Raw genomic sequence first — 23,468 nt, 5'->3', positions numbered from 1 at the left:
ATATGTCGCCTGCTCCTGATGTGAAATTGATGGCATGGTCACCTTCACAACCACTGGCTGTGCTGTCCTTGTCCTGCTCTGAGGCTGCAGCTCTGCCTGCAAGAGGTGGCAGATTTCTGCGAGCACCTCCTTCATAAAATGCAGGTGACGTGCACACTATTCCTGGCTTAGGTTGAGGTAGGAGAAGTGCTCCCTGAAGGCCCTGGGTGGATAAGGCCTCTCCTGCTCCTCCCTCTGTGAGCAGCTTGTCCTCTTCTTTGCTGCTTCTGTTCAATCTCCCTCTCATGCTGCAGCCCAAGGGGGATGGGTTACTACAGCATTCATTACTGGGAGCAAGTGATCTTGAGCAGAACCCTTGAAGTCAGAACGAAGGTCTTCTCCATCTGTAGCACCGCTCCCTCTAAACTTCACCAACTTTAAACAACTCTGGAAATCACCAAGCACTTCTACAAACTCAAACAGAACGAGTAGAAATTAATCAACAACTAACCTGAATGCATGTTCTGCTGTGTGTATTTAAGAAAGGGCATTAGCTGGAGTGGTGAGGTTGAAGATGGTAGTGCTGGTGTTAAATCAGGATAACATGCTGATTGTCATCACGATCTGCCCACTTTGCACATTTCCTTTGCAGGCCCCTGATGACTATGCTAACACCCTCACCAAAATGGCATTCACTATGCGTCATGCTGGGAGTGTGCACGCACAGTGTGAACACCATTTTTGAACCAAAATGGCACCTGTAATGCCAAAACTATGGGAGCTGAATTTTGCAGCCAGTACTAGTTTTAGCCTGAATGATGCTGCAAGTGTCGTTCCTAGACACAAGCACAAGTGTGATCAAATAGCACTTGCATCTCCAATAATTAACAGGTTAGAAAAAGGGTTATTGTTAGTCAAATAGCATATTATCCATGGCACAGCTTGTATAAGGGTATAGATTTCAGGCCGTGCAAGATGCTGATCTATTTGTTGAAATTGTCCTTTTTCAGTGAACCCTGATAGATGGCCTTGTGCCACACATGTTCCATTACTCTGGGGAGTGCAATCTGATTCTTATTGATTTTCTGTGATATGAGGTAGCTGAAGACTCGTATTAAATTATGAATGAGGTGCATGGTGACCTAATGTTGGTGTTCACATGATGAAAAATGACTTACAGGATGAACACAGAGAGGCTTATTTTTTCACCTTGAGAAATGATTTTTTCCCCCCATGTCTGCTAAGGATAGAATTTGTCATCATTTTTAGTCCAGTGATGTAGCAAAACAAATGCTGGGAGCAGGTAATTACTATGTACTGAACTGAACTGATGTGTGTAATTTGATGTGGGTTCAGAAACACAACAGAAAGCACAGAAAACTCCCCAGAAATCACCATGGAAGGAAGCTATCCTGATGGTGCAGTGAGTACTTACAGTGCTATTGAGCTGTGTAGATCAGACTCAGCACCACACCAGGTGATGCATTTAATACTAAACCATCAGGGGAGACAATATTTAAATGTTAATCTGTAGCTTACTCAATGGAGCATTCTCATTTCAAGTTTCTGTTCAACCAAGAACACTAATTTATTACATTCCTGCTTTTCCTTTTATTTTAAACAAACCTCATGCTGAGCAAAATTGAAGAACTCTACGCTCTGCAGACTTTTCAGAACTTTCAAGCCATTTGGGAAAGTTTGGCAAGTTCAGTCCTGTTATGAGCCTAGAATTTTCAAATAGCATTACTCTAACCCATTTAAAATAAATGCATTAACACCCTCATTAAAATAATGTTGATTGGAAAATCTAGCCTTGAGAGGGCAGATAGTAATGTTCAGCATTTTCAAAAGTTATTTTCTTCAGACAATCAGCAGGATTACAGTTAGCAGCTATCCTGAGGAATTTACCTGAGTGAATTTAATAGAGGCCGCTCATGGAATCCGATGTGGTAATAGGATGCAGGTAGCAAATGTAACACCGCTATTCAAGAAAGGAGGGAGAGAGAACACAGGGCCAGTTGACCTGACATCAGTTGTTAAATGCACTTAGAAAGCCATAGCATGATCAGACAAAGTCAGCATGTTTTTACGAAAGAGAAATCGTGCTTAACAGATTTATTAGAATTTTTTGAGGATGTAACTAGTAGGGTAGGTAAAGGGGAACCAGTAAATGATGTATACTTGGATTTCCAAAGAGGCATTCGATAAAGTGCCACACAAAAGGTTAATACACAAGGTAAGGGCTCACAGAGTTGGCGGTAATATATTATATTATGGACAGAATTGAGGGAGAGCTGAAACCCCAGTTCCCCTCCCTTCCCTGAGGGTATGGCCAATTTGAAAAAACAGCAGCACGCTTTTCGTGGGTTTAAATAAAGAGGATTATTTTTATTCACGTATTCAACCTGAAAGTCTGACGCTACGCCACTCACTGTCTCACACATACCCACACACTCTCTCGAGAAAGAAAGCCATTAAAGAGGATAGTGTGCATTTACAAATTGCACACAAAGGAATAGTTTGTAAGTCATGTGATTTGGCTCGTCTTGGAAAAAGACATGGTTTGCAGGCCCAGTGAAGGAGGCGTTTTCACTCCTGAAGTGTAGTTAGGTGGATTCGATAGCCGGAGTCGTACATCAAAGCCGTCGCAGGATTTTCTTGAAGAGGTGGATTTTCAGCAGGTCATGAAGTTAGTTACTTGTAGTCTCATTACCAGGTGGTTGGTTTTCTGTACTTGATGGACTTGAAAAGCAAGAGGCTTGGAGACATTAAGGTGTTACAGCCTCTAGTCCTTTTAAGGCACGATGGTACTGCCTCGTCTTCTTTCTCTGCTATTGTTGGTTGCTGACTAACCAGTTTCTCCCTGGTGCTGGTAATAATAAGATATTAAGGGTATTCGACAACCTCATATGGAGGGGAATGGGACTTGGCAACAATTTGATGTGAAGAAGTTCAAGGGTAAGAGTTGGCATGTCGATAGGAACGGGGGAGGGATGGCATGAATACATTGATGATTACACTGTGCACAGTAATGGGAGGATGCTCAATAGTTACAGAGGGTAGGGTAAAGGTAACATTGGGTGGGTCAAAGGTGATGAGTTCAAGTTGCAAGGTTGCAGGAGGAGGTTGCAAGGTGGGGAGACTTGCCCTGAATTCTAAGTGCACCATTTTCTTCAATGATAAAGGAAACCACGTGGACACTCAAGGGTTGCACGGTGAGTGGGAGGAGGCAAACAACAGTGGGTGTGTCTTCTACCTGGCTGCAATTTGAAGGCAGATATAAGGGAGCTGATAATTGCCTCGATTTTCCAGCTCAGTGTCAACAAAAGGCTGAATTGCCACCCTCTGCTTATTTATTGTTCAGAAAAGCCACAGTGACGAAGGTCCCATACACCCAATTTATCTAGTACTATGGGAAAAAGAGCAAAGGGAGAGACTAAGGAGGGCTCTTTTACCTCAACTCATGATGCCTGAGCACCAGCAACAGGCAGAACAAGAAGGTGAAGATGCTCCAAATGATAACATCCAGGAACGTCCTTATTGAAGACAGGCACTGGCACATCATCGCATCCTCAGGACAAGGACAAATTATCTACAAATGTCAGAGAGGCAATGCCAGAGATGCCTAAAGATGTCATATGAAATGGTCAGAAATTTGTAGGATCCTGCGGCATGACCTGCAGCTGTTCGGCTTCACCAGGAATCCCACGCCAGTCGCCCTCAAGGTGACTGCTACATTCAGTTTTTTCTGCAGCGGCTCCTTCTAGGGATCTACAGGCGACATATGTGGCATCTCACAATCTGCGACGTACCAGTGATTTCATCTGCTTACCTGAGGACAGCCAGGCAGCAAGGTTTGTAGCCTTTGGCGCCATTGCTGGGTTCCCAAGAGTGCAAGGGATGATCGACTGTACTCATGTACAGAGTACATAATTACTATGTACTGAGTACATCCACACGGATGTCTCAGCTCCCTGAGACCAGCCTGCTGTCTTTGTCAATCACAAAGGCTTCCACTCTTTAAATATGCAACTGGCTTGCAATCACAGGAGAACAAGCATGCATGTTTGCACATGTTTCCCAGAGCGGTGTCATGACTCCTACATTTTGAGGAACTCCCAACTGCCAGTAGGTTTCGAGGAACCAAATGAAGTGGACGGATGAAACCTGGTTGGCAAGGGTTACCCACTTTGTACATGGTTGATGACACCAGTACATCATCCCCAAAGCGCTGCTGAAGAGAGGTGCAATGCTGCTAATGTATCCACCAGAGCAATCATTGAACACACCATTGGCATGCTGAAAATGCGATTCCGTTGTCTCGACCAGTTTGGAGGGGTTCTTCAGTATGCGCCACAGAGGGCGTCATGGATAATCGTCTGCTCTGCTTTGCAAACCTCGCTATTAGACACGGCAACATTCTGCAGGCGGGGGAACAGGAGGAACACCAGTCCTCCTCAGATAAGGATGACCATGAAGAGAGTGAGGAGGAGGACAACAAGGAAAATGATGCCTGCTGCATGGAGCCAATGGCGACAGCAATGGAGAGCAGGTCAGATCGAGTGCTCAACCAGACTCGCCACGGAGCTCGCCAGACTCTCGACTGAGGAAGCCATATGCTCAAATGCCTGGGATATGGCAGATGTCATGGCTTACATAGACTCCTCCATGGCACGTGCAAAGCCACGCATGACCCCAGGCATCCCCAACATATTTTCCACATGGCTTTGCTGCATATGCAGCAGACTCCTCATAGCAACAAAAAGAGCATCAACATGACTGTGGGGCTGAGCAGGAGCCTGGTCCCTAGCAGTCCTCCGATTGTCAGGGGACCCAGCTGGCACATGCTCCCTCAGCTGCTGGGACGTGTCTGTCATGCATACCAGCTTGTGACTCAGATTTTAATCTTAAACCCTCCCCCCACTGCGGACCGTGTGGATGTATCTGCGCTGGCGGAGGTGGAAGAAGAGGCAGGTGACAGTGCACCCTCTAGAGCATTGGCTTCTTCTTCCTCCCCAGAGGAGGATTCTTGGTTCACACGGCATTGTGCAACTTGAGTGCGGGCATCTGCGGTGGAGACACAAACAGAGGCACTTTAAGCATGTGCTTCACATGAGTTCACACAATTTCTTTCAGTTTCCACAAATGGTTGCAAGAGCAGAGATGACACTTTGTCCTTACACCATGTAGCTCCTGCCTCCCTCCTCTCTCGTGATCTCAGATGCTTCCTCCTCAGTCGTGGTCAGCAGCCTTATGTCAGGGATCCCTCCTCCCATCTTAGCACACTCACGCTGGTTGTGGTTTCGTTTATCCTGTAGCAGACAGTGCAGATTAAATGACATGGCAAATAATGCATCACAACCATTGCATACATGCATCAACATGACTTATTCTGCAGTGGCTATTGCACAACACATCCAATCACATAAACAATGCCAATCTTCATCGTGGCAAGCCATCATTTAGTGAAAGACACCACGGCTGCACACATATTCCACTGCGTTCCTTTCATAAGCTCTGCCTTAAAGACATGGAGCCATGGAAGAAAACAATGGAACTGCTTCTCCAGGACCACTTACTCTCGCTAATCTGAGCAAGTCATTGATGCACTTGCAGCACTGCACCCATGTTCTACAAGTGACTACCTCCATCCTGGCCACTTTGGTGAGGCGGGAAGATCTCCGCACTCCATCTGCAGGGAAGAGGGCCTCCCGCCTTTCCCTGACAGCCTGGAGGAGAACCTACAGAGAGGCATCACTGAACCGTAGGGTGGGACACTGGCTGCCATGTGATTCACTTTGACTGCAGGTAAAATAAATGATACGAAGTTGGTGGTGGCTTTCACAAAATAAGGGAGGCAAAAACATTTTGATTTAAGTAAAAGCTTCAATTTAAGTTGGTCTGAAGAAACTTACATGAAAGCAAAAGGCGGTGGAGTTGCATTGCTGGTTAAAGAGGAAATTAACGTAATAGTGAGGAAATATATTAGCTCTGACGATGTTGAATCTGTATGGGTAGAGCTGAGAAACACCAAGGGGCAAAAAACTTTAGTGGGGGTTGTATACAGACCCCCCCCCCCCCCCCCCAAACTGTAGTGGTGATGTTGAGAATGGCATTAAACAGGAAATTAGAGACGCATGCGATAAAGGAACATCTGTAATTATGGGTGATTTTTAATCTGCATACAGATTGGGCAAATCAAATTAGTCATAATACCGTAGAGGAGGAATTCTTGGAATGAAAATGGGATGGTTTTCTGGACCAATACGTTGAGGAACCAACTAGAGAACAGGCCATCCTAGACATGGTATTGTGTAATGAGAGAGGAATAATTGACAGTCTAGTTGTGCGAGACCCCTTGGGGATGAGCGACCATAATATGATAGAATTCTTCATCAACATGGAGAGTGACATCGTTGATTCTGAGACTAGGGTTCTGAATCTTCGTAAAGGAACCGACAAAGGTGTGAGGCGCGAGTTGGCTATGATGGATTAGGAAACGTTACTTAAAGGGACGACGGTGGAAAGGCAATGGCAAACATTCAAAGAGTGCATGGATGAACTGCAACAATTGTTTATTCCTGTCTGGCGCAAAAGTAAAACAGGAAAGGTAGCCAAACCATGGCTTACAAGGAAAATTAGAGGTAGCATTAGATCCAAGGAAGAGGCATATAAATTTACTAGAAAAAACAACAGACCTGAGGATTGGGAGCAGTTTAGAATTCAGGAAAAGAGGACCAAGGGATTGATTAAGAAGAGGAAAATAGAGTACGAGGACAAGCTTGCGGGGAACATAAAAACTGACTGTAAAAGTTTCTATAGGTGTGTGAAGACAAAAAGATTAGTGAAGACAAATGTAGGTCCCTTACAGTCAGAAACAGGGGAATTTATTATGAGGAACAAAGAAATGGCTAACCATCTAAATGCATACTTTGGTTCTGCCTTCACAAAGGAGGACACAAATATCATACCAGAAATGTTGGGGAAAACAGAATTTAGTGAGAGAGAAGAACTGAAGGAAATCAGTATTAGTAGAGAAATGGTGTTGGGGAAATTGATGGGATTGAAAGCCGAGAAATCCCCAGGGCCTAATGGTCTGCATCCCAGAGTACTTAAGGAAGTGGACCTAGAAATAGTGGATACATTGGTGGTCATCTTCCAAGACTCTATAGACTCTGGAACAGTTCCTACAGATTGGAGGGTGGCTATTGTAACCCCACTATTTAAAAGAGGGAGGTAGAGAGAAAGTAGGGAATTATAGACCAGTGAGCCTGACGTCGGTAGTGGGGAAAATTCTACAGTCCATTATCAAAGATTTCATAGTAGAGCACTTGGAGAACAGTGGCAGAATCGGACAGAGTCAGCATGGATTTACGAAAGGGAAATCGTGCTTGACAAATCTACTAGAATTCTTCAAGGATGTAACTAGTAGAATTGATGAGGGGGAGCCAGTGGATGTGGTTCATTTGGACTTTCAGAAGGCTTTCGACAAAGTCCCACATAAGAGATTAGCGTGTAAAATTAAAGCACATGGGATTGGGGGTAGTGTATTGCTATGGATAGAAAATTGGTTGTCAGACAGGAAACAAAGAGTAGGGATAAATGGGTCTTTTTCCGAATGGCAGGCAGTGACTAGTGGGGTACCGCAGGGATCGGTGCTATGACCCCAACTATTCACAATATATATTAATGATTTAGATGAGGGAACTAAATGTAATATCTCCAAATTTACAGATGACACAAAACTGGGTGGGAGGGTGATTTGTGAGGAGGATGCAGTGAGGCTTTAGGGTGATTTGGACAAGTTGAGTGAGTGAGCAAATATATGGCAGATGCAGTATAATGTGGATAAATGTGAAGTTATCCACTTTGGTAGCAAAAACAGGAAGGCAGGTTATTATTTGAATGGCTATAAACTGAGAGAGGGGAATATGTAGCGAGACTTGGGTGTTCTCGTACACTTTGTCACTGAAGGTAAGCATGCAGGTGCAACAGGTGATAAAAAAGGCAAATGATATGTTGGCCTTCATACCGAGAGGATTCGAGTACAGGAGCAGGGATGTCTTGATACAATTATACAGGGCCTTGGTGAGGTCACACCTGGAATATTGCATGAAGTTTTGGTCTCCTTATCTGAGGAAGGATGTTGTTGCTATAGAGGGAGTGCAGCGAAGGTTTACCAGATTGATTCCTGGGGTGACGGGACAGGCATATGAGGAGAGATTGAGTCAGTTAGGATTATATTCGCTGGAGTTCAGAAGAGTGAGGGGGATCTCAGAGAAACCTGTAAAATTCTAACAGGACTTGACAAGGTTAGATGCAGGAAGGATGTTCCAGATGGTGGGGGAGTCCAGAACCAGGGGTCATAGTCTAAGGATACGGGGTAAACCTTTCAGGACTGAGATGAGGAGAAATTTCTTCACCCAGAGAGTGGTGAACCTGTGGAATTCGCTACTACACAAAGTAGTTAAGGCCAAAACATTGTATGTTTTCAAGAAGGAGTTAGATATAGCTCTTGGGTTTAAAGGGATCAAAGGATATGGGACGAAAGCGGGAACAGGTTACTGAGTTGGATGATCAGCCATGATCATAATGAATGGTGGAGCAGGCTCGAAGGGCCGAATGGCCTACTCCTGCTCCTATTTTCTGTGTTTCTATAAAAGAAAGGTTGCTGATCCTTGAGGCTGTAAGCACAATGTTTTATATCTGTGGCGATCATGGTGCTCTGGGCAGTGACGGCAGGTTCCACCAATGAAAGGCCACCCCTGCCACGTGATCCCATGTGCCCCCCTGCCCATCACCGCATAGCTAATTTACATGCAACATCTCGTGGGAAATGAGATTTGCAGCGGAATGGAAGTTACGACAACTTCCAGTCCTGCCATCGGGAATGCCTCAGCACTGATAAGGTTCCACACAGTGAGTCTAGGAGTCCATAGATAGTGAGTTTTGGGTAGGACCACAAACAATAGGGAGTGTAAATTCCGTAAATGGTTTCTTCTTGGTATGCCCATTCCAGGGAGGCCCTCCACCCATGCTCATTCAATTGTACAAGTCACCTGGCCCTCGGCAGCCATGTTATGCAGCCCTTTTAATGTCCATTGTAATTCATTTAAAAAAAAGGAAAATTCAGTTCCAGAAGATTCTATGCTGGATACAGTCCATGTTTAAGTTATGAATAGGACATGCCTTTACTGGGCATGACAATTAGCATGGCTCTAGGATTGGTTTAAGGACTGGAAGCAAAAAGTAGTGATAAATGGGGCATTTTCAAGTTGGAAGGCTGTAACAAGTGGAATTTCCCAAGGATCAGTGCTGGGGCCTCAGCTGTTTACAAGCTATATTAATGACTTGGATGAAGAGACCAAGAGAAATGTATCCAAGTTTGCTAATGATACAAAGCTAGGTGAGAATGTAAGCTGTGAGGAAAACCCAAAGAGGCAGCAAAGTGATGTAGACAGGTTAAGTGAGTGGACAACAAGATGAAAAATGGAGTATAATGTGGGGAAGTGTGAAGTTATCACTTTGGTAATATGAATAGAAAAGCAGAATATTTTTTAAAAGGCTTGAAGCTTTTAAATGTTGATGTTCAGAGAGACTTGGGTGTACTCGTACAAGGAACACAGAAAGTTAGCATGCAGGCAAAGCAAGCAATTAGGAAGACAAATGGCATATAGGTTTTTATTGCAAGGGGATTGGAGTACAAAATAAATGAGTCTTACTACAATTGTACAGGGCTTTGGTGAGACCACACCTGGAGTACTGTGTGCAGATTTGGTCTCCATATCTAAGGAAGGACCTACTTGCCTTGGCAATGGTACAGCAAAGGTTCACTAGATTGGTTCCTGGGCTGAGTGGGTTGTCCTATGATAATAGGCTGAGTAAATTGCGTCTATACTCTCTGGGGTTTAGAAGAATGAGAGGTGATCTCATTGAAACATCAAGATTCTGAAGGGGGCTTGACAGGGTAGACAGTGAGAGGTTGTTTCCCCTGTCTGGGGAATCTAGAACACAGGGCAAAGTCTCAGGATAAGGGCCCGATTATCTAGGACTGAGATGAGGAGATGAGGTCTAATCCTGCTCCTATTTCTTATGTTCTTATGTTCAAACCATTATTTCTAAAGTATATGTTGTCAGTCTCACCCATGCCAGGAAGACACTAGCCCCACAGGAAGGGTAAGTCAGAGAGACTGTCAGGCAAGCCCCCACCTGCCAAGAATGAGGAAAATTAATTTCCCCACATGAACATTGATTTGATGTTGTTGGTGAAGAAAGAACTTGCTTTAAAAAATAATTGGAGATTTTGGCTGGAGAGAGACATTAGCATATCAACAGACAAGTACTTCAAAGGACAAAGGAGCTATTCACTGCTCCAATTTAATCCACAATGGACTTTTGATTACCAGATGTTGAAGCATTCCAGGTTAACTACTAAAATGGCTGAATACACAAACAGATGTGGTCTGGCCAGTTTAGTCATATGACTGACTGTTGGAGTATTTTGAATTTGAACTTCCAACAGGGAATTTGAACTCAGAAGGCTCTTTTCTCCTGGACTGAGAACACTTCTGTCCTGTTAGCTCTCATCTCGTTCTCACTGCCTTCGGAAACCATTGAAGACATATGAACCCCAAGAGAGAAAGTCTCCTGCAGTGAACAAGATTTAAGAAGAATACTGGGCCCCAACGAAAAGTAAGAGCTGTCTATAATCAAGGGCTCTATGGCGAGCTGGAAACACAGAAACAGTGACAAGAAACCCCCTTTTAGAGACTGCCTCAAACCTCTCCATTTTATTTCTCCTGTTCTTTTCTGTCCGTATTTGCATGTGTGTATCACATGTGCATGCTAGCGTGGGCGCGTCATATAGCCATAGGCATTAACCATATTAGAATTTAAGTTTAAGGTTTAATAAATTTCACTTTTCTTCTTTAAACACTGTGGGCGGCACAGTGGCGCAGTGGTTAGCACTGCAGCCTCACAGCTCCAGCGACCCGGGTTCAATTCTGGGTACTGCCTGTGTGGAGTTTGCAAGTTCTCCCTGTGTCTGCGTGGGTTTTCACCGGGTGCTCCGGTTTCCTCCCACTTTGTCCTCCCACAGACTTGTAGGTTGATAGGTAAATTGGCCATTATAAATTGCCCCTAGTATAGGTAGGTGGTAGGGAAATATAGGGACAGGTGGGGATGTGGTAGGAATATGGGATTAGTGTAGGATTAGTATAAATGGATGGTTGATGGTCGGCACAGACTCGGTGGGCCGAAGGGCCTGTTTCAGTGCTGTATCTCTAAATAAAAATAAAAACCTGGTGTGCTCATTTCTTTGCCTTAGAATTGGAAAGCTGTGAACAAGGATTCACTAAGGGGGAGCTCAAAACACAGTGTGTTTAAAAATTAAACCATGTTACAATAAGACCAGATGAAGACAGTAAAGACCCCTAGATACCGTTCTCACCTTGTCGAAACAAGACTGTGCTTGCTTATTTTAGTAAAACAGTAGAAACCAGTAAACTTGGACAGCTACTTTTTTACACACACCTAACTTGAAACTAAAATAAGCAACAAGAATTTTGCTTCAAATGTCGTCATCTTGGGTCCATTATTGCTTGCTGTTCCTGGTTATGGTGTAATACTGGCAGAGGCCTGGGTTCAGGTCACATGTCTGCCATCTTGGCAGGAAGTGCTAAATTGCATCGAGCAAGTGGGCCATGTCAAATATGTACAGCTGACTTTATTTCACTAATGGTCAACCATCCTAAACCGTTGCTTTTTTACCTCAGGGTCCGGCTGATGGGAGACTTTCTAAAAAGAACGTTGTTAATCAGCAGCAGCCTAACTCCACACCCAAGAAGATTGAAGTATGTATCATCTCATCAGCAGCGTATCTGGCGACGAGCATCATTGTCCTAATTTAGACTCGCGTCTCAAAACCTCCAGCTGAGGAGCAACAAAAATGCATGCACTGTGTGTGTTTAGTTTTGTGGGCTAGGGGGAGGGAGAGGGCAAAGTAACAGTTCCTGTTGCTGTTTTGATTTCCAGCTTGAAATTTTTTTCCAAAATATATGATGTGGAAAGCTTTTGTATCACAGACCAATTCATCTAATGTTGTTAAACTAAAGCAAATCCACAGCAGATCGCACAGTATCTGTAAAGTGATACCTACGGCCATTTCAGATTGAAGTTCTGGAAATCTGAAATCCTGCTCTAATTTGCTGCTTGTGTTTCTGATAATTACCGTATTATCTGAATACATCCGTGAAAATATGGGCAGGCATGATCTACTTCGACAGTCACTTACAGTGGGAAGTGGAGGGTAAAGTCAGACACCAGCTAAAACAGCTTCCTGATCCACTTCCTACTCCCCACTGAAATCTGGTGCTAATAGCACAGAAAAAGCCAAACCGCGCCCATCCACTATACCATACCCAAGGACCCCTTCCCTCACATTCCAGAAGCCCCTGTGCTGCTCTGATGACTCTCACACACCTTAGACTAGTGGTTCTCAAACTTTTTTGCTTGTAGGACTTCTTTTCAAATGGATTAGTAATGACTGACCCCACTATCTAAATTACTATACTATATAATACTCATAATGTGAAAGTGCTGCATGTAAATCATGCTTTAATAATGCTTTTAAGAACACAGGTATTTACATACAGATTTCTTACAGGTATAGTGATCTTTATGCAACTCTCAGTGTTCCTCCATGGGTGCTCCACTCCTAAGGTATCGCCTTGCTGCGCTGCTTATGCGGTGGCTGCACTCGACTCCCAGCTTGCACCGAGACTGCCTCTGGCCCTGCTTGGTAAGCACTCGCAGACCCCCGAGAAAGTCTCAATGGAGCCCCAGAGGTCCATGGACCCCAGTTTGAGAGCCACTGCTTTAGACTACCCTCCCAATACCACTAAAATCACCTCACCATTTTGGTGCTTATATATAACTCCTCCATACCTGCCACCTGAAGCACCTTCCCTCTGTCTTCCTCTCGATTGTGGAGTTTATAAACAATAAAATTCACTACGTAACTAATCATGGCCACTGATTTACAACTACCATGGAAATGTAAACATAATTATATAATTACTGTAACACTTGGTAATATAAATGGAATCTTATTTATTTAGTCACCTAGTATCATTAGCCCTGATGATATGTTACATCACTCAGGACATCCCAAAGCTCTTTACTTACAACATATTACTTTGAAATGCTGTTCCTACGTGAGCAAATGTCACAGGCATTTTGTGCATAGCAGACTCCCTTAAAAAGCAACAAGGTGAATGTCCAGTTAATCTGTGGCGGTAGTGTTGATTGAGGGAAGAATATGGTCCAGTGTGCTTCAAGTGCTGCTGTGGGATCTTAAACACTCACCAGAACAAGCAGGCATGCCTTAGTGTAACATGTAATCCAGAGAACCCCAGATCAATCTGTTCTCCCTCAGTATTAAACTGAAGCTTTTATTCCTAAGTATTGGAGCGGGATTTGAGCTCACGGGACTGAATTTTACATTTCTGCTGCCGAGAGTGGCGGCGGGCAGGCAGACCGCTCATCGCGGACCCACCACAATATTAAACGCAGCGGCTCATTTAGATGGCCAGGGCGGACCGCCCCATCCCCAATGACCTGGAGCAGGTGGGTGGTCCGTTCCCAGCAATGGGGTCAAGCGCCATCACACAGGCACCGCACCGTTTTTAAAGGGCTTCAAACCCTTTCATTTAATATGAATTTTTAAAGAAATAGTGAATTAGAAGTTCTTCAAGAAATTAAATGAATGTTTCTTGCCCTTCTCCCACCCCCCCCAATAAGCAAACAATTCATTCCTTGCTCTCTGTGCCCCCCCCCAAAATACTTACCTTGTGCACTTGACCTCCTCCCGCCCAAAGATCACAAACTTTAATCTTTACCCCTTCCCACCATCTCCTACACCAAACAAATCATTCTGACGCCGCTCCCCTCCGCCACACTGAAATACATATCTGCTCCCCCCTCCCCACCAGTGTCCCACATCAAATCCCCAAATGGGTATCCGAAGGCGCGGCAGTGCCAGTCACCGGCAGCAATATAGCTGCGGAATGGACGGCGGGAGCAGGTAAGTGATGAATTCTTTCATTAACATTTTTTTGAATATTTAAATTTGCCTTCCGTCGCTGAGCGGCAGGGGGTCTGCCACGAGGCCTCACCACCGCCCGCACTATCGGGCCGGGCCTTCCTGGCGTTGAGGCCGTTAGCGGGCCTCTGCTGGAGGCATTTTCCAGCTCCCACCCCCCTCGTCACAACCTCCGACAGTGGGGGTAGGGGGGGGTGCTGTAAAATGCAGCCCATGGTCTCTGACTCAGTGGCAGATGTGCCATCACCTGAACAAAGCTGTGAAAAATAATGGATTGTTGCTTATGCTGGCATTTTTACCTTGCATTTTTCATTGCTCGAAACAGTATGTGAGGGGTTAAAAAAAAGCAATTGGTAAACTTTTCACCAACGACTGTATGTCCTTCAATTGTAAGATTTTCTTCTTTCAGGTGTCTTTTAAGATTGAAAATCAGAAGCCGATTGCCATCTTACAGGTCAATGTTGAAACTCAGCCGTATGTTATTGATCAGACATTCCGCTTTTATCATCCCGAGCTTACATTCCTGAAGAAATCTATCCGCCTACCTCCATTGCATGCTTTGTCAGGTATCATATTATTTGATCCTTACAATGTAGTATTTCTATTTTATTCTAATATTTTCATCAGTTGCATTAACTTGCTGTATATTCCCTTATATAAAAAAAAACCCTGATCGTACAATAGTGCCAACTAAGTGATGTGGTCTATCTGATTTCACAGGGTCACAGTTATATTGATTGCCTCTTCAACAACATCATTTAAAGTATTGTTGTCTGTTCCACTTGGCAGGTGATGCCAGTATGGAACAGGTGAGCAGGTCCAGGAAATCAGGCACTGATCAATATTGCCCGATTCCTTCCTGTTCTGCGCCTGCCCGATCTTACCCCAATTTTTTTTAGGCTTGTCTGTAGTGATCGCCCACTAAATAAGAGAGAAAGCTTTATTCAGTATTTAAACATATGGTATGTGTATACTGAACCCAAGCTCAGTTCCCTGGTACTTGCTGTGCTCTCAGTTTGCACATATGCAATGGGTGATTAGAGTCACTGTGATTAAATGGCTGCTCAAGACATATAACTAGGTTTGTCACCTGATCACTTCTGAAGTAGCCTTTAACAGTGAATTACATAGAATTTACAGCATAGAAACAGACCATTCAGCCCAACTGTCTGTGCAGGTGTTTATGCTCCACAGGAACCTCCTACCACCCAATTTCTACTAGCCCTATCTGCACACCCTTCTATTCCTGTATTTAACTAGCGTCCCCTTAAATGCGTAATGCTATTTGCCTCAACTACTGCATGTGATAGCATGTTCTGTGTTCTAATTACTGTCTGGGTAAAGAGGTTTCTGTTGAATTCCCTATTAATTTATTCGTGACGATCTTATATTTGTGGTCCCCAGTTTGGTCTCCCTCACAACTGGAAACCTCCCTATCTCTATCCTACAAACACCTTCATGACCTCTATCAGCTCACTCCTCTGACTTCCAGAGAAAAGAGGTCCAGACTTTTCAATCTTTCCTGATAACCTCTCAGTTCTGGTATCATCCTTGTAAATCTTTTTTTGTACCTTCTCCAATGCTTCTGTCCTTTTTGTAATATGGAGACCATAACTGTGCACAATACTCACTTGCAGTGTGGTATAACCAAGCTTCAATACAAGTTTCAGATGACTTTCCTGCTTTTCAATTCTATTGCTCTAGAAATGAACCTCAGCGCTTAGTTTGTATTTTTTTATGGATTTGTTAACATGTGCTGTTACTTTTAAAGATTTATGAATCTGTTCCCCGAGATTCCTTTGCTTCTCTATCCCATTGGGGCAGTAATTCTGTGGGCTAGATTTTTAATTGTCTACTGGACTCTATTAGGAGCAGGAGGTGGCAAATTGCTGATGCTAACCAAGACCCCAAAGGCTGAACTTCAGTGTAAAATGCTGACAGTTGGCACGAATGAGAAAGACTTTCATTCACATTGCTCCATAACACATCTTTCAGAGGTGTCTTAAAGCACTTCATGGAATACAATGAACAACAGTGACATAGTTATGCGAGCAAATAGAACAGTGCATGTAACAATGAGCCACTGGGGGTGCAGCTGAGCAGCTACCTGAGCTTTATGGCTTCCACAAACTAATTTCAGTTATTCAAGATTATTTTCTGGATTTCCTTTTAATTTGGTTCCATCAAATTGGAGCAGCTACCTCGAGTTACTTACTAATGGAATGAGAAAAGATTAAGATATGCTAACACTGGAAGGGTACATTCAAAGCAATTGCTTACAGTCCACTATTGCGGCTGACATTTTCTTATCTGCCCCTGCTTACCTTGTCAAACAGAACAATTTCAGCACTTGAATCAGTTCATTTTATGACTGATTGCTCTTGTAAATTGAACACCATTTTATGGCTTCTTTCTGTTACACAGGGTTGTATGCACTAATTTATTTTTCATTGAGCCGTTAGATGTTAACAGGAACAGTTCCATTGCATCTCCATTTGAACTTGCATGCGGGGATCAGAGAGATTATAAATTCCTTGGTTAAAAATTGCTGGCAATAAATCACACTTGTGGTGCTAGTGAGTGCTTCCCTGGCTATCAAGTATCCACCAGCAGAGCCTGAAAATCATACGAGAAGTTTGTTAACTAATATTAACAAGCTCTGTTTCATGTGGCCCTTTCCTATCCTGAGTGGTGTGAAACAGGGCTGTGTTCTCGCACCCACACTTTTTGGGATTTTCTTCTCCCTGCTGCTTTCACATGCGTTCAAATCCTCTGAAGAAGGAATTTTCCTCCACACAAGATCAGGGGGCAGGTTGTTCAACCTTGCCCGTCTAAGAGCGAAGTCCAAAGTACGGAAAGTCCTCATCAGAGAACTCCTCTTTGCTGACGATGCTGCTTTAACATCTCACACTGAAGAATGCCTGCAGAGTCTCATCGACAGGTTTGCGTCTGCCTGCAATGAATTTGGCCTAACCATCAGCCTCAAGAAAACGAACATCATGGGGCAGGATGTCAGAAATGCTCCATCCATCAATATTGGCGACCACGCTCTGGAAGTGGTTCAAGAGTTCACCTACCTAGGCTCAACTATCACCAGTAACCTGTCTCTAGATGCAGAAATCAACAAGCGCATGGGTAAGGCTTCCACTGCTATGTTCAGACTGGCCAAGAGAGTGTGGGAAAATGGCGCACTGACACGGAACACAAAAGTCCGAGTGTATCAGGCCTGTGTCCTCAGTACCTTGCTCTACGGCAGCGAGGCCTGGACAACGTATGCCAGCCAAGAGCGACGTCTCAATTCATTCCATCTTCGCTGCCTTCGGAGAATACTTGGCATCAGGTGGCAGGACTATATCTCCAACACAGAAGCCCTTGAAGCGGCCAACATCCCCAGCTTATACACACTACTGAGTCAGCGGCGCTTGAGATGGCTTGGCCATGTGAGCCGCATGGAAGATGGCAGGATCCCCAAAGACACATTGTACAGCGAGCTCGCCACTGGTATCAGACCCACCGGCCGTCCATGTCTCCGTTATAAAGACGTCTGCAAACGCGACATGAAATCGTGTGACATTGATCACAAGTCGTGGGAGTCAGTTGCCAGCATTCGCCAGAGCTGGCGGGCAGCCATAAAGACAGGGCTAAATTGTGGCGAGTCGAAGAGACTTAGTAGTTGGCAGGAAAAAAGACAGAGGCGCAAGGGGAGAGCCAACTGTGCAACAGCCCCAACAAACAAATTTCTCTGCAGCACCTGTGGAAGAGCCTGTCACTCCAGAATTGGCCTTTATAGCCACTCCAGGCGCTGCTTCACAAACCACTGACCACCTCCAGGCGCGTATCCATTGTCTCTCGAGATAAGGAGGCCAAAAGAATTGTTTCATGTGGTAGTTTGGAGTGTATTTTCAGCCATAAACGTTTGTATGGTGCTGCTGCAGTTACTTTTGTACTTAGTAGTTAATTGTATAAAGACATTTTATTCTGTTTTGACACTATTCATATTCCCTGATCAAATGACAAGCAGGCAGTTGACTGCAATGTCTCTTTAAATCTTCAGTCTTCAGCTAGAGACTGGCAAAGATTATTCCCTGTACAAAGGCTGCTTACTCTCTGCATTTTCACTTTCCCTTTGTGGGGAAGTATCTGTTCGCTTGACAGCATGAGCCTGTAGTTCCCCCTCCATTGCAGCATAATTGCTTTTTCTCAGATGGTTCTTGGGTTTTGGCCTCTGCCACTGTGCCTGGGAGTCTAGTCCATTTGTTAATCAGCCCTTCTGTGGAGGATCACCCTAATAATGCATTCTAAATTTTCCTTTTATTACCGTGAGCCTGTGTCCTGTTGTCCTACTCTCACAGTTTAGTTTAGTTTAAAGTGTTATGCTAGACCCCCACCTGTCAAGAATGAGGCATATTAATTTTGTCATATGAACATTGATTTGAAAACTGTTGCTGAAGTGAAGAAAGGACTTGTTAAAAAGAAGTCACCAGGTCCTTGGCTGGGAAGACATTTGCATATTAACAGACCGTGCTTGTGGAGACAAAAGGGGTTACTTCCCTGATCCAATTTAACCCACAATGGACTTTGAATACCAGACATTGAAGATGAGGGAGCTCAAATTTCAGGATGACTGCTGGGATGGCTGAATCCACAAACAGACGTGGCCAGACCAGCTGGTCACTTGATTAGCCTGCTTAGCAACCTGGTTTTTCTGAGTTGTACTAACAGAGAGACTGCTGTATGCTTCTGGACTGAAGAAGACCTCTTCTGTCTGGCTCTCCCTCTCTTTCTCACGTAACTCCAAATCCACTGAAGACACATGAACCCCAAGAGAGAAAAGTCTCCTACAGCGAACAAGGTTTAAGAAGAATACTGGGACCCAACGAAGAGCAAGATCTACTTACAATCAAGGACTCTACTGTGAGCTCGAAGAACCATAACAAAAACCCTCCAGAGATTGCCTCAAACTTTTCCACTTTATTTTTCTTCTGCTCTTTTCTGACTCTATCTACATGCGTGTATCGCATATACATGCTAGCATGGGCACGTCGTTTATCTGTAGGCGTTAACCAAATTAGAGTTTAATAAAATTTCAATCCTTCTTCTTTAAACCTAAGAAAACCTGTTTGTGCTGGTTTATTTGCCTTATAATTGGAAAGCAGTGAACAAAGATTCACCAAGGGGGAGCTAAACACAGTGTGTTTTAAAATTAAACCCTGTTACAATAAGATCAGGTGAAGGCTGAGAGGGAAACCGAGACCCCTTTCTCACCTGGTCGTAACAGAAATTTGGGGGCTACCATCCTGGATTTTACCCGCAGACAAATGAGAGAAATTGGAAGTGTGAAGCCAAATTGTTCCCAATCAAAAAAAGAGCAAGATTTCAATACAGGTTTTCTTGTGGTTATGTGTGCTTGAATACTAACATGTCTGCAACTGAAGCTGGTAGCTCCCCAAGCCAGGGTGAAGTAACTTGGGATACGTTAAAATCACTGTCTATGGAGAAGTTGAGAAAAATGGCTGAGCAGTGTGGGATCACTGTATGTGGCAAGGCTAGGAAGTCTGAACTCCTAAGGCTAATGACCAACCATTTTGCCCTTAAATCTGAAGAAGCAGAAACAGGGTCAGAAGTAGACTCTGACAGGATATTGCTAGCAAAGATACAATTGGAACAGAGGAAACTTGAATTTAAGGAAAGGGAAAAAGAGATAGAGAGGCAGGAGAGGGAGAAAGAAAGAGCCTTCCAGAAGGAATGTGAAGGAAAAGAAAGACAGGAGAAGGAACAAGAGAGAGAGGAGAGAGAGAAAGAATATTCCGGAAGGAATGCGAAGAAAGAGAGCTGAAGTGGCTTGAGTTAACTAGGGGGTGGCAGAGTAACCCCAGTGAAAGTATGGCCAATATGGAGGAGCGTAATTCAGGGTACAAAATTGTTAAAACTAGGTCAACTAATCCCAAAATTCAATGAGGAAGATGTGGAAACATTTTTTGTACCTTTTGAGAAACTGGCAGGGCATCTAAAATGGCCAACTGAGACCAGGCCTCTTTTATTACAAAGAAAACTCACCAGAAAAGCCCATGAGGTTTATTCCCTGTTGCCAGATGAGAGTTCAAATAATGAACTAACAAAAAACGCTATCCTCGGTGCAAATGAATTAGTACCCGAAGCCTATCGCCAAAAGTTTAGGACCCCCAAGAAGCATGTTGATCAGACTTATCTGGAGTTTGAAAGAAGTAAGCAGCTGGCTTTTGACCTGTGGCTGACGACTCTTAAAGTACAACTCAGCTATGAGAATCTCAGAGACGTAATTCTGTTAGAGGAATTTAAAAACTGTCTCCCACTCTATCAAGACGCATGTAGAGGAGCAGTGGGTTCAGAAAGCCTGGCAAGCAGCCGTTCTGGCTGTTGAGTTTGCTTTAATTTATTAGTCGGTTTCCCAGGGGAAAACCTTTCCTAATCACCCCCATAAATCCGAAAAGGACAAAGGGTGGGAAGGTGATAGGAACCCCAGCAGTCCTGGGAGAAAAAGGAAAGCAGGAGACACAGGGGGCCCTCCTCCAGCCAAAAAGGAAGGTGCTGTGAGTAGGCGTGAGACTTGGAGACCTGTGTGCTTCCATTGAAATAAGGCAGGTCATCTAAAAGCTGACTGCTGGACATTAAAGGGAAAACCTGTAGCGTTAATCAGGGCATATCTGCTCAGTGAAGAAGGAATCCTGGAGGAGAGCACAACAGAGCAAGCTGTAGCTTTAACTGCAGTAAGAGTGCAACCCTGGAAGTTTACTACTGCAAGTGCATGAAAAGTTAATAGGATTTCTGAAGGCTATCAGGGTTTTGTGTTTGAAGGGAAAATAACCCCATACCCCTCGAGTGGGGCAAGCAAGTCCATAGTGATTCTCAGGGACAGGGCCACTAGATCCCTTTTACTGGGAAACGGCTGACCTTTACCCCAGAGAGTGCAGTAAACACCAGAACGGTGGTGAATGGTATTGGAGGGCAGCGTATGCCTGTACCTTTACACCGGGTGCACCTGGAGTGCGACCTAGTTTTGAGACTGGTGACCGTAGGAATTGTCCCTAGTTTGTCTGTTGAAGGGGTTGGTCTGCTCCTAGGTAATGATCTGGCGGGGGTGAAGGTGGTAGCTCTCCCAGTAGTGAAAGAGAAACCGTAGGAGGTCAGAGAGACAGGGTAGTGGCAGGAGATGGACCCCTGCAGTTTCCCTGAATGTGTAGTGGATCAGGCCATGATCAAACCAGCTCCCCCCAGAGGAGACTGAATTAGCACTGCAGGCAGATGACCATGAGGTCTGTCTATCTGAGACTTTCTCTGGAAAGTTAGGAGACCCAGGGAATGAATTAAATGGATTTTCCCTAGCTGAGGCTCAGCGAGCTGACCCAGTATAGCGAGAGTTAGCACAGGCGGCTCAATCTGAAAGTGAAGCAGAGGGAGTCCCTGATTTTTACTCTTTAAAAACAAAATGAGGTACTGATGAGGAAAAGGAGTTCTCTCACAGACCTGAGAGCAAGGAGTGGACTGTAGTTCACCAGTTAGTGGTGCCACAGAGGTACTGGAGAGAACTATTACGAAGGGCCACGAGACTACAGTGGCTGTTCATGCCGGTATACAAAAGACCAAATCCCACATAAGACTTCTCTGTCTCCATCTCTGGGGATAGGTTGTCTACTAATATCCATTATAAGCCCACCGACTCCCACAGCTACCTCGACTACACTTCTTCACACCCTACCTCCTGTAAGGACTCCATTCCATTCTCCCAGTTTCTCCGTCTCCGACGCATCTGCTCTGATGATGCTACCTTCCATGACAGTGCTTCTGATATGACCTCCTTTTTCCTCAACCGAGGATTTCCCCCCACTGTGTTGACAGGGCCCTCAACCGTGTCCGGCCCATTCCCCGCACCTCTACCCTCACCCCTTCCCCTCCCTCCCAGAACCGTGACAGGGTTCCCCTTGTCCTCACTTTTCACCCCATCAGCCTCCATATCGAAAGGATCATCCTCCGCCATTTTAGCCACCTCCAGCGTGATGCCACTACCAGTCGCATCTTCCCCTCCCTTCCCCTGTCAGCATTCCGAAGGGATCGTTCCCTCCGTGACACCCTGGTCCACTCCTCCATTACCCCCACCACCTCGTCCCCGTCCCATGGCACCTTCCCCTGCAATCGCAGGAGGTGTAATACCTGCCCATTTACCTCCTCTCTCCTCACTATCCCAGGCCCCAAACACTCCTTTCAGGTGAAGCAGCGATTTACTTGTACTTCTTTCAATGTATTATACTGTATTCGCTGCTCACAGTGTGGTCTCCTCTACATTGGGGAGACCAAGCGCAGACTGGGTGACCGCTTTGCGGAACATCTCTGCTCAGTCTGCAAGCAGGACCCTGAGCTTCCGGTTGCTTGCCATTTCAACACTCCCCCCTGCTCTCGTGCTCACATCTCTGTCCTGGGATTGCTGCAGTGTTCCAGTGAACATCAACGCAAGCACGAGGAACAGCATCTCATCTACCGATTAGGCACACTACAGCCTGCCGGACTGAACATTGAGTTCAATAATTTCAGAGCATGACAGCCCCCCATTTTACTTTCATTTTTAGTTATCTATCCTTCCTTTTTTTTTACACTCTTTTTTACATTTTTTACAATTTTTTTTTTGCATTTATTTCATTTCATCTTAGTTTGTTCAGTTTGCTTACCCACTGTTTTTTTTCAGGTTTGCACTTGCTGCTGTTCAATATTCAGTGTATTAACACCTAATCTGTACTAATGCTTTGTCTTTCAACACACCATTAACATATTGTTTGCCTTTTCTCCGTGACCTTTTGGTCAGCTATGTGGCCTTGTCCAATCTGGACCTCCTTTGTTATCTCTTGCCCCACCCCCACCTCACTTGCTTATAACCTGTGCATTTTCTAATATTTGTCAGTTCCGAAGAAGGGTCACTGACCTGAAACGTTAACTCTTTTTCTCTTTTCACAGATGCTGCCAGACCTGCTGAGTGGTTCCAGCATTTCTTGTTTTTATTTAAGACAGCTGTTTGACTGGCCAAAACTCCACAAGGATGTGGTGGAGTACTGCAGGAATTGCCACATATGCCAGGTTGAGGGGAAATCCCAACCTACAGTGAAACCTGCACCCCTCAGTCCTGTACCAGTGTTAGGAGGACCCTCCAGCAGAGGGCTGGTAAACTGTAAGGGACCCCCGCTGAGAACAAAAGGGGACAGGCAGGCAGAAGGCTGGCAAAAGGTTAGACAGGGAAGGGGAAAAAACGACCAAGAGGACAGGTTAAAGGAAGTCCGTGAGGAATCCCGGATGAAAACCCCTACTGTCCAGTCAGCCAACCCTGAAAATTTTGAAAAGTTAGACCCCACATCCTCCAACGTAA

The 23,468-nt window shown here is 44.7% G+C and overlaps 1 protein-coding gene across 6 annotated transcripts in view; it reads left to right on the top strand.

Annotated features, from left to right (window-relative positions):
• The window catches only part of nphp4 (nephronophthisis 4), a 532,906-nt gene that overhangs the window by 480,110 nt on the left and 29,328 nt on the right, over nucleotides 1–23,468 (top strand). For all 6 annotated transcript variants that reach the window (XM_068017516.1, XM_068017513.1, XM_068017512.1 and 3 more), the window contains 2 exons: nucleotides 11,754–11,831; nucleotides 14,490–14,646. In XM_068017516.1, the coding sequence (XP_067873617.1) occupies nucleotides 11,754–11,831; nucleotides 14,490–14,646 (235 nt within the window). The remainder of the gene's footprint in view (nucleotides 1–11,753; nucleotides 11,832–14,489; nucleotides 14,647–23,468) is intronic.

This window comes from Heterodontus francisci, chromosome 37 (genome assembly GCF_036365525.1).
Source record: "Heterodontus francisci isolate sHetFra1 chromosome 37, sHetFra1.hap1, whole genome shotgun sequence".
NCBI lineage: Eukaryota > Metazoa > Chordata > Chondrichthyes > Heterodontiformes > Heterodontidae > Heterodontus > Heterodontus francisci.
This window is presented reverse-complemented; position numbering and strand designations above follow the sequence as displayed.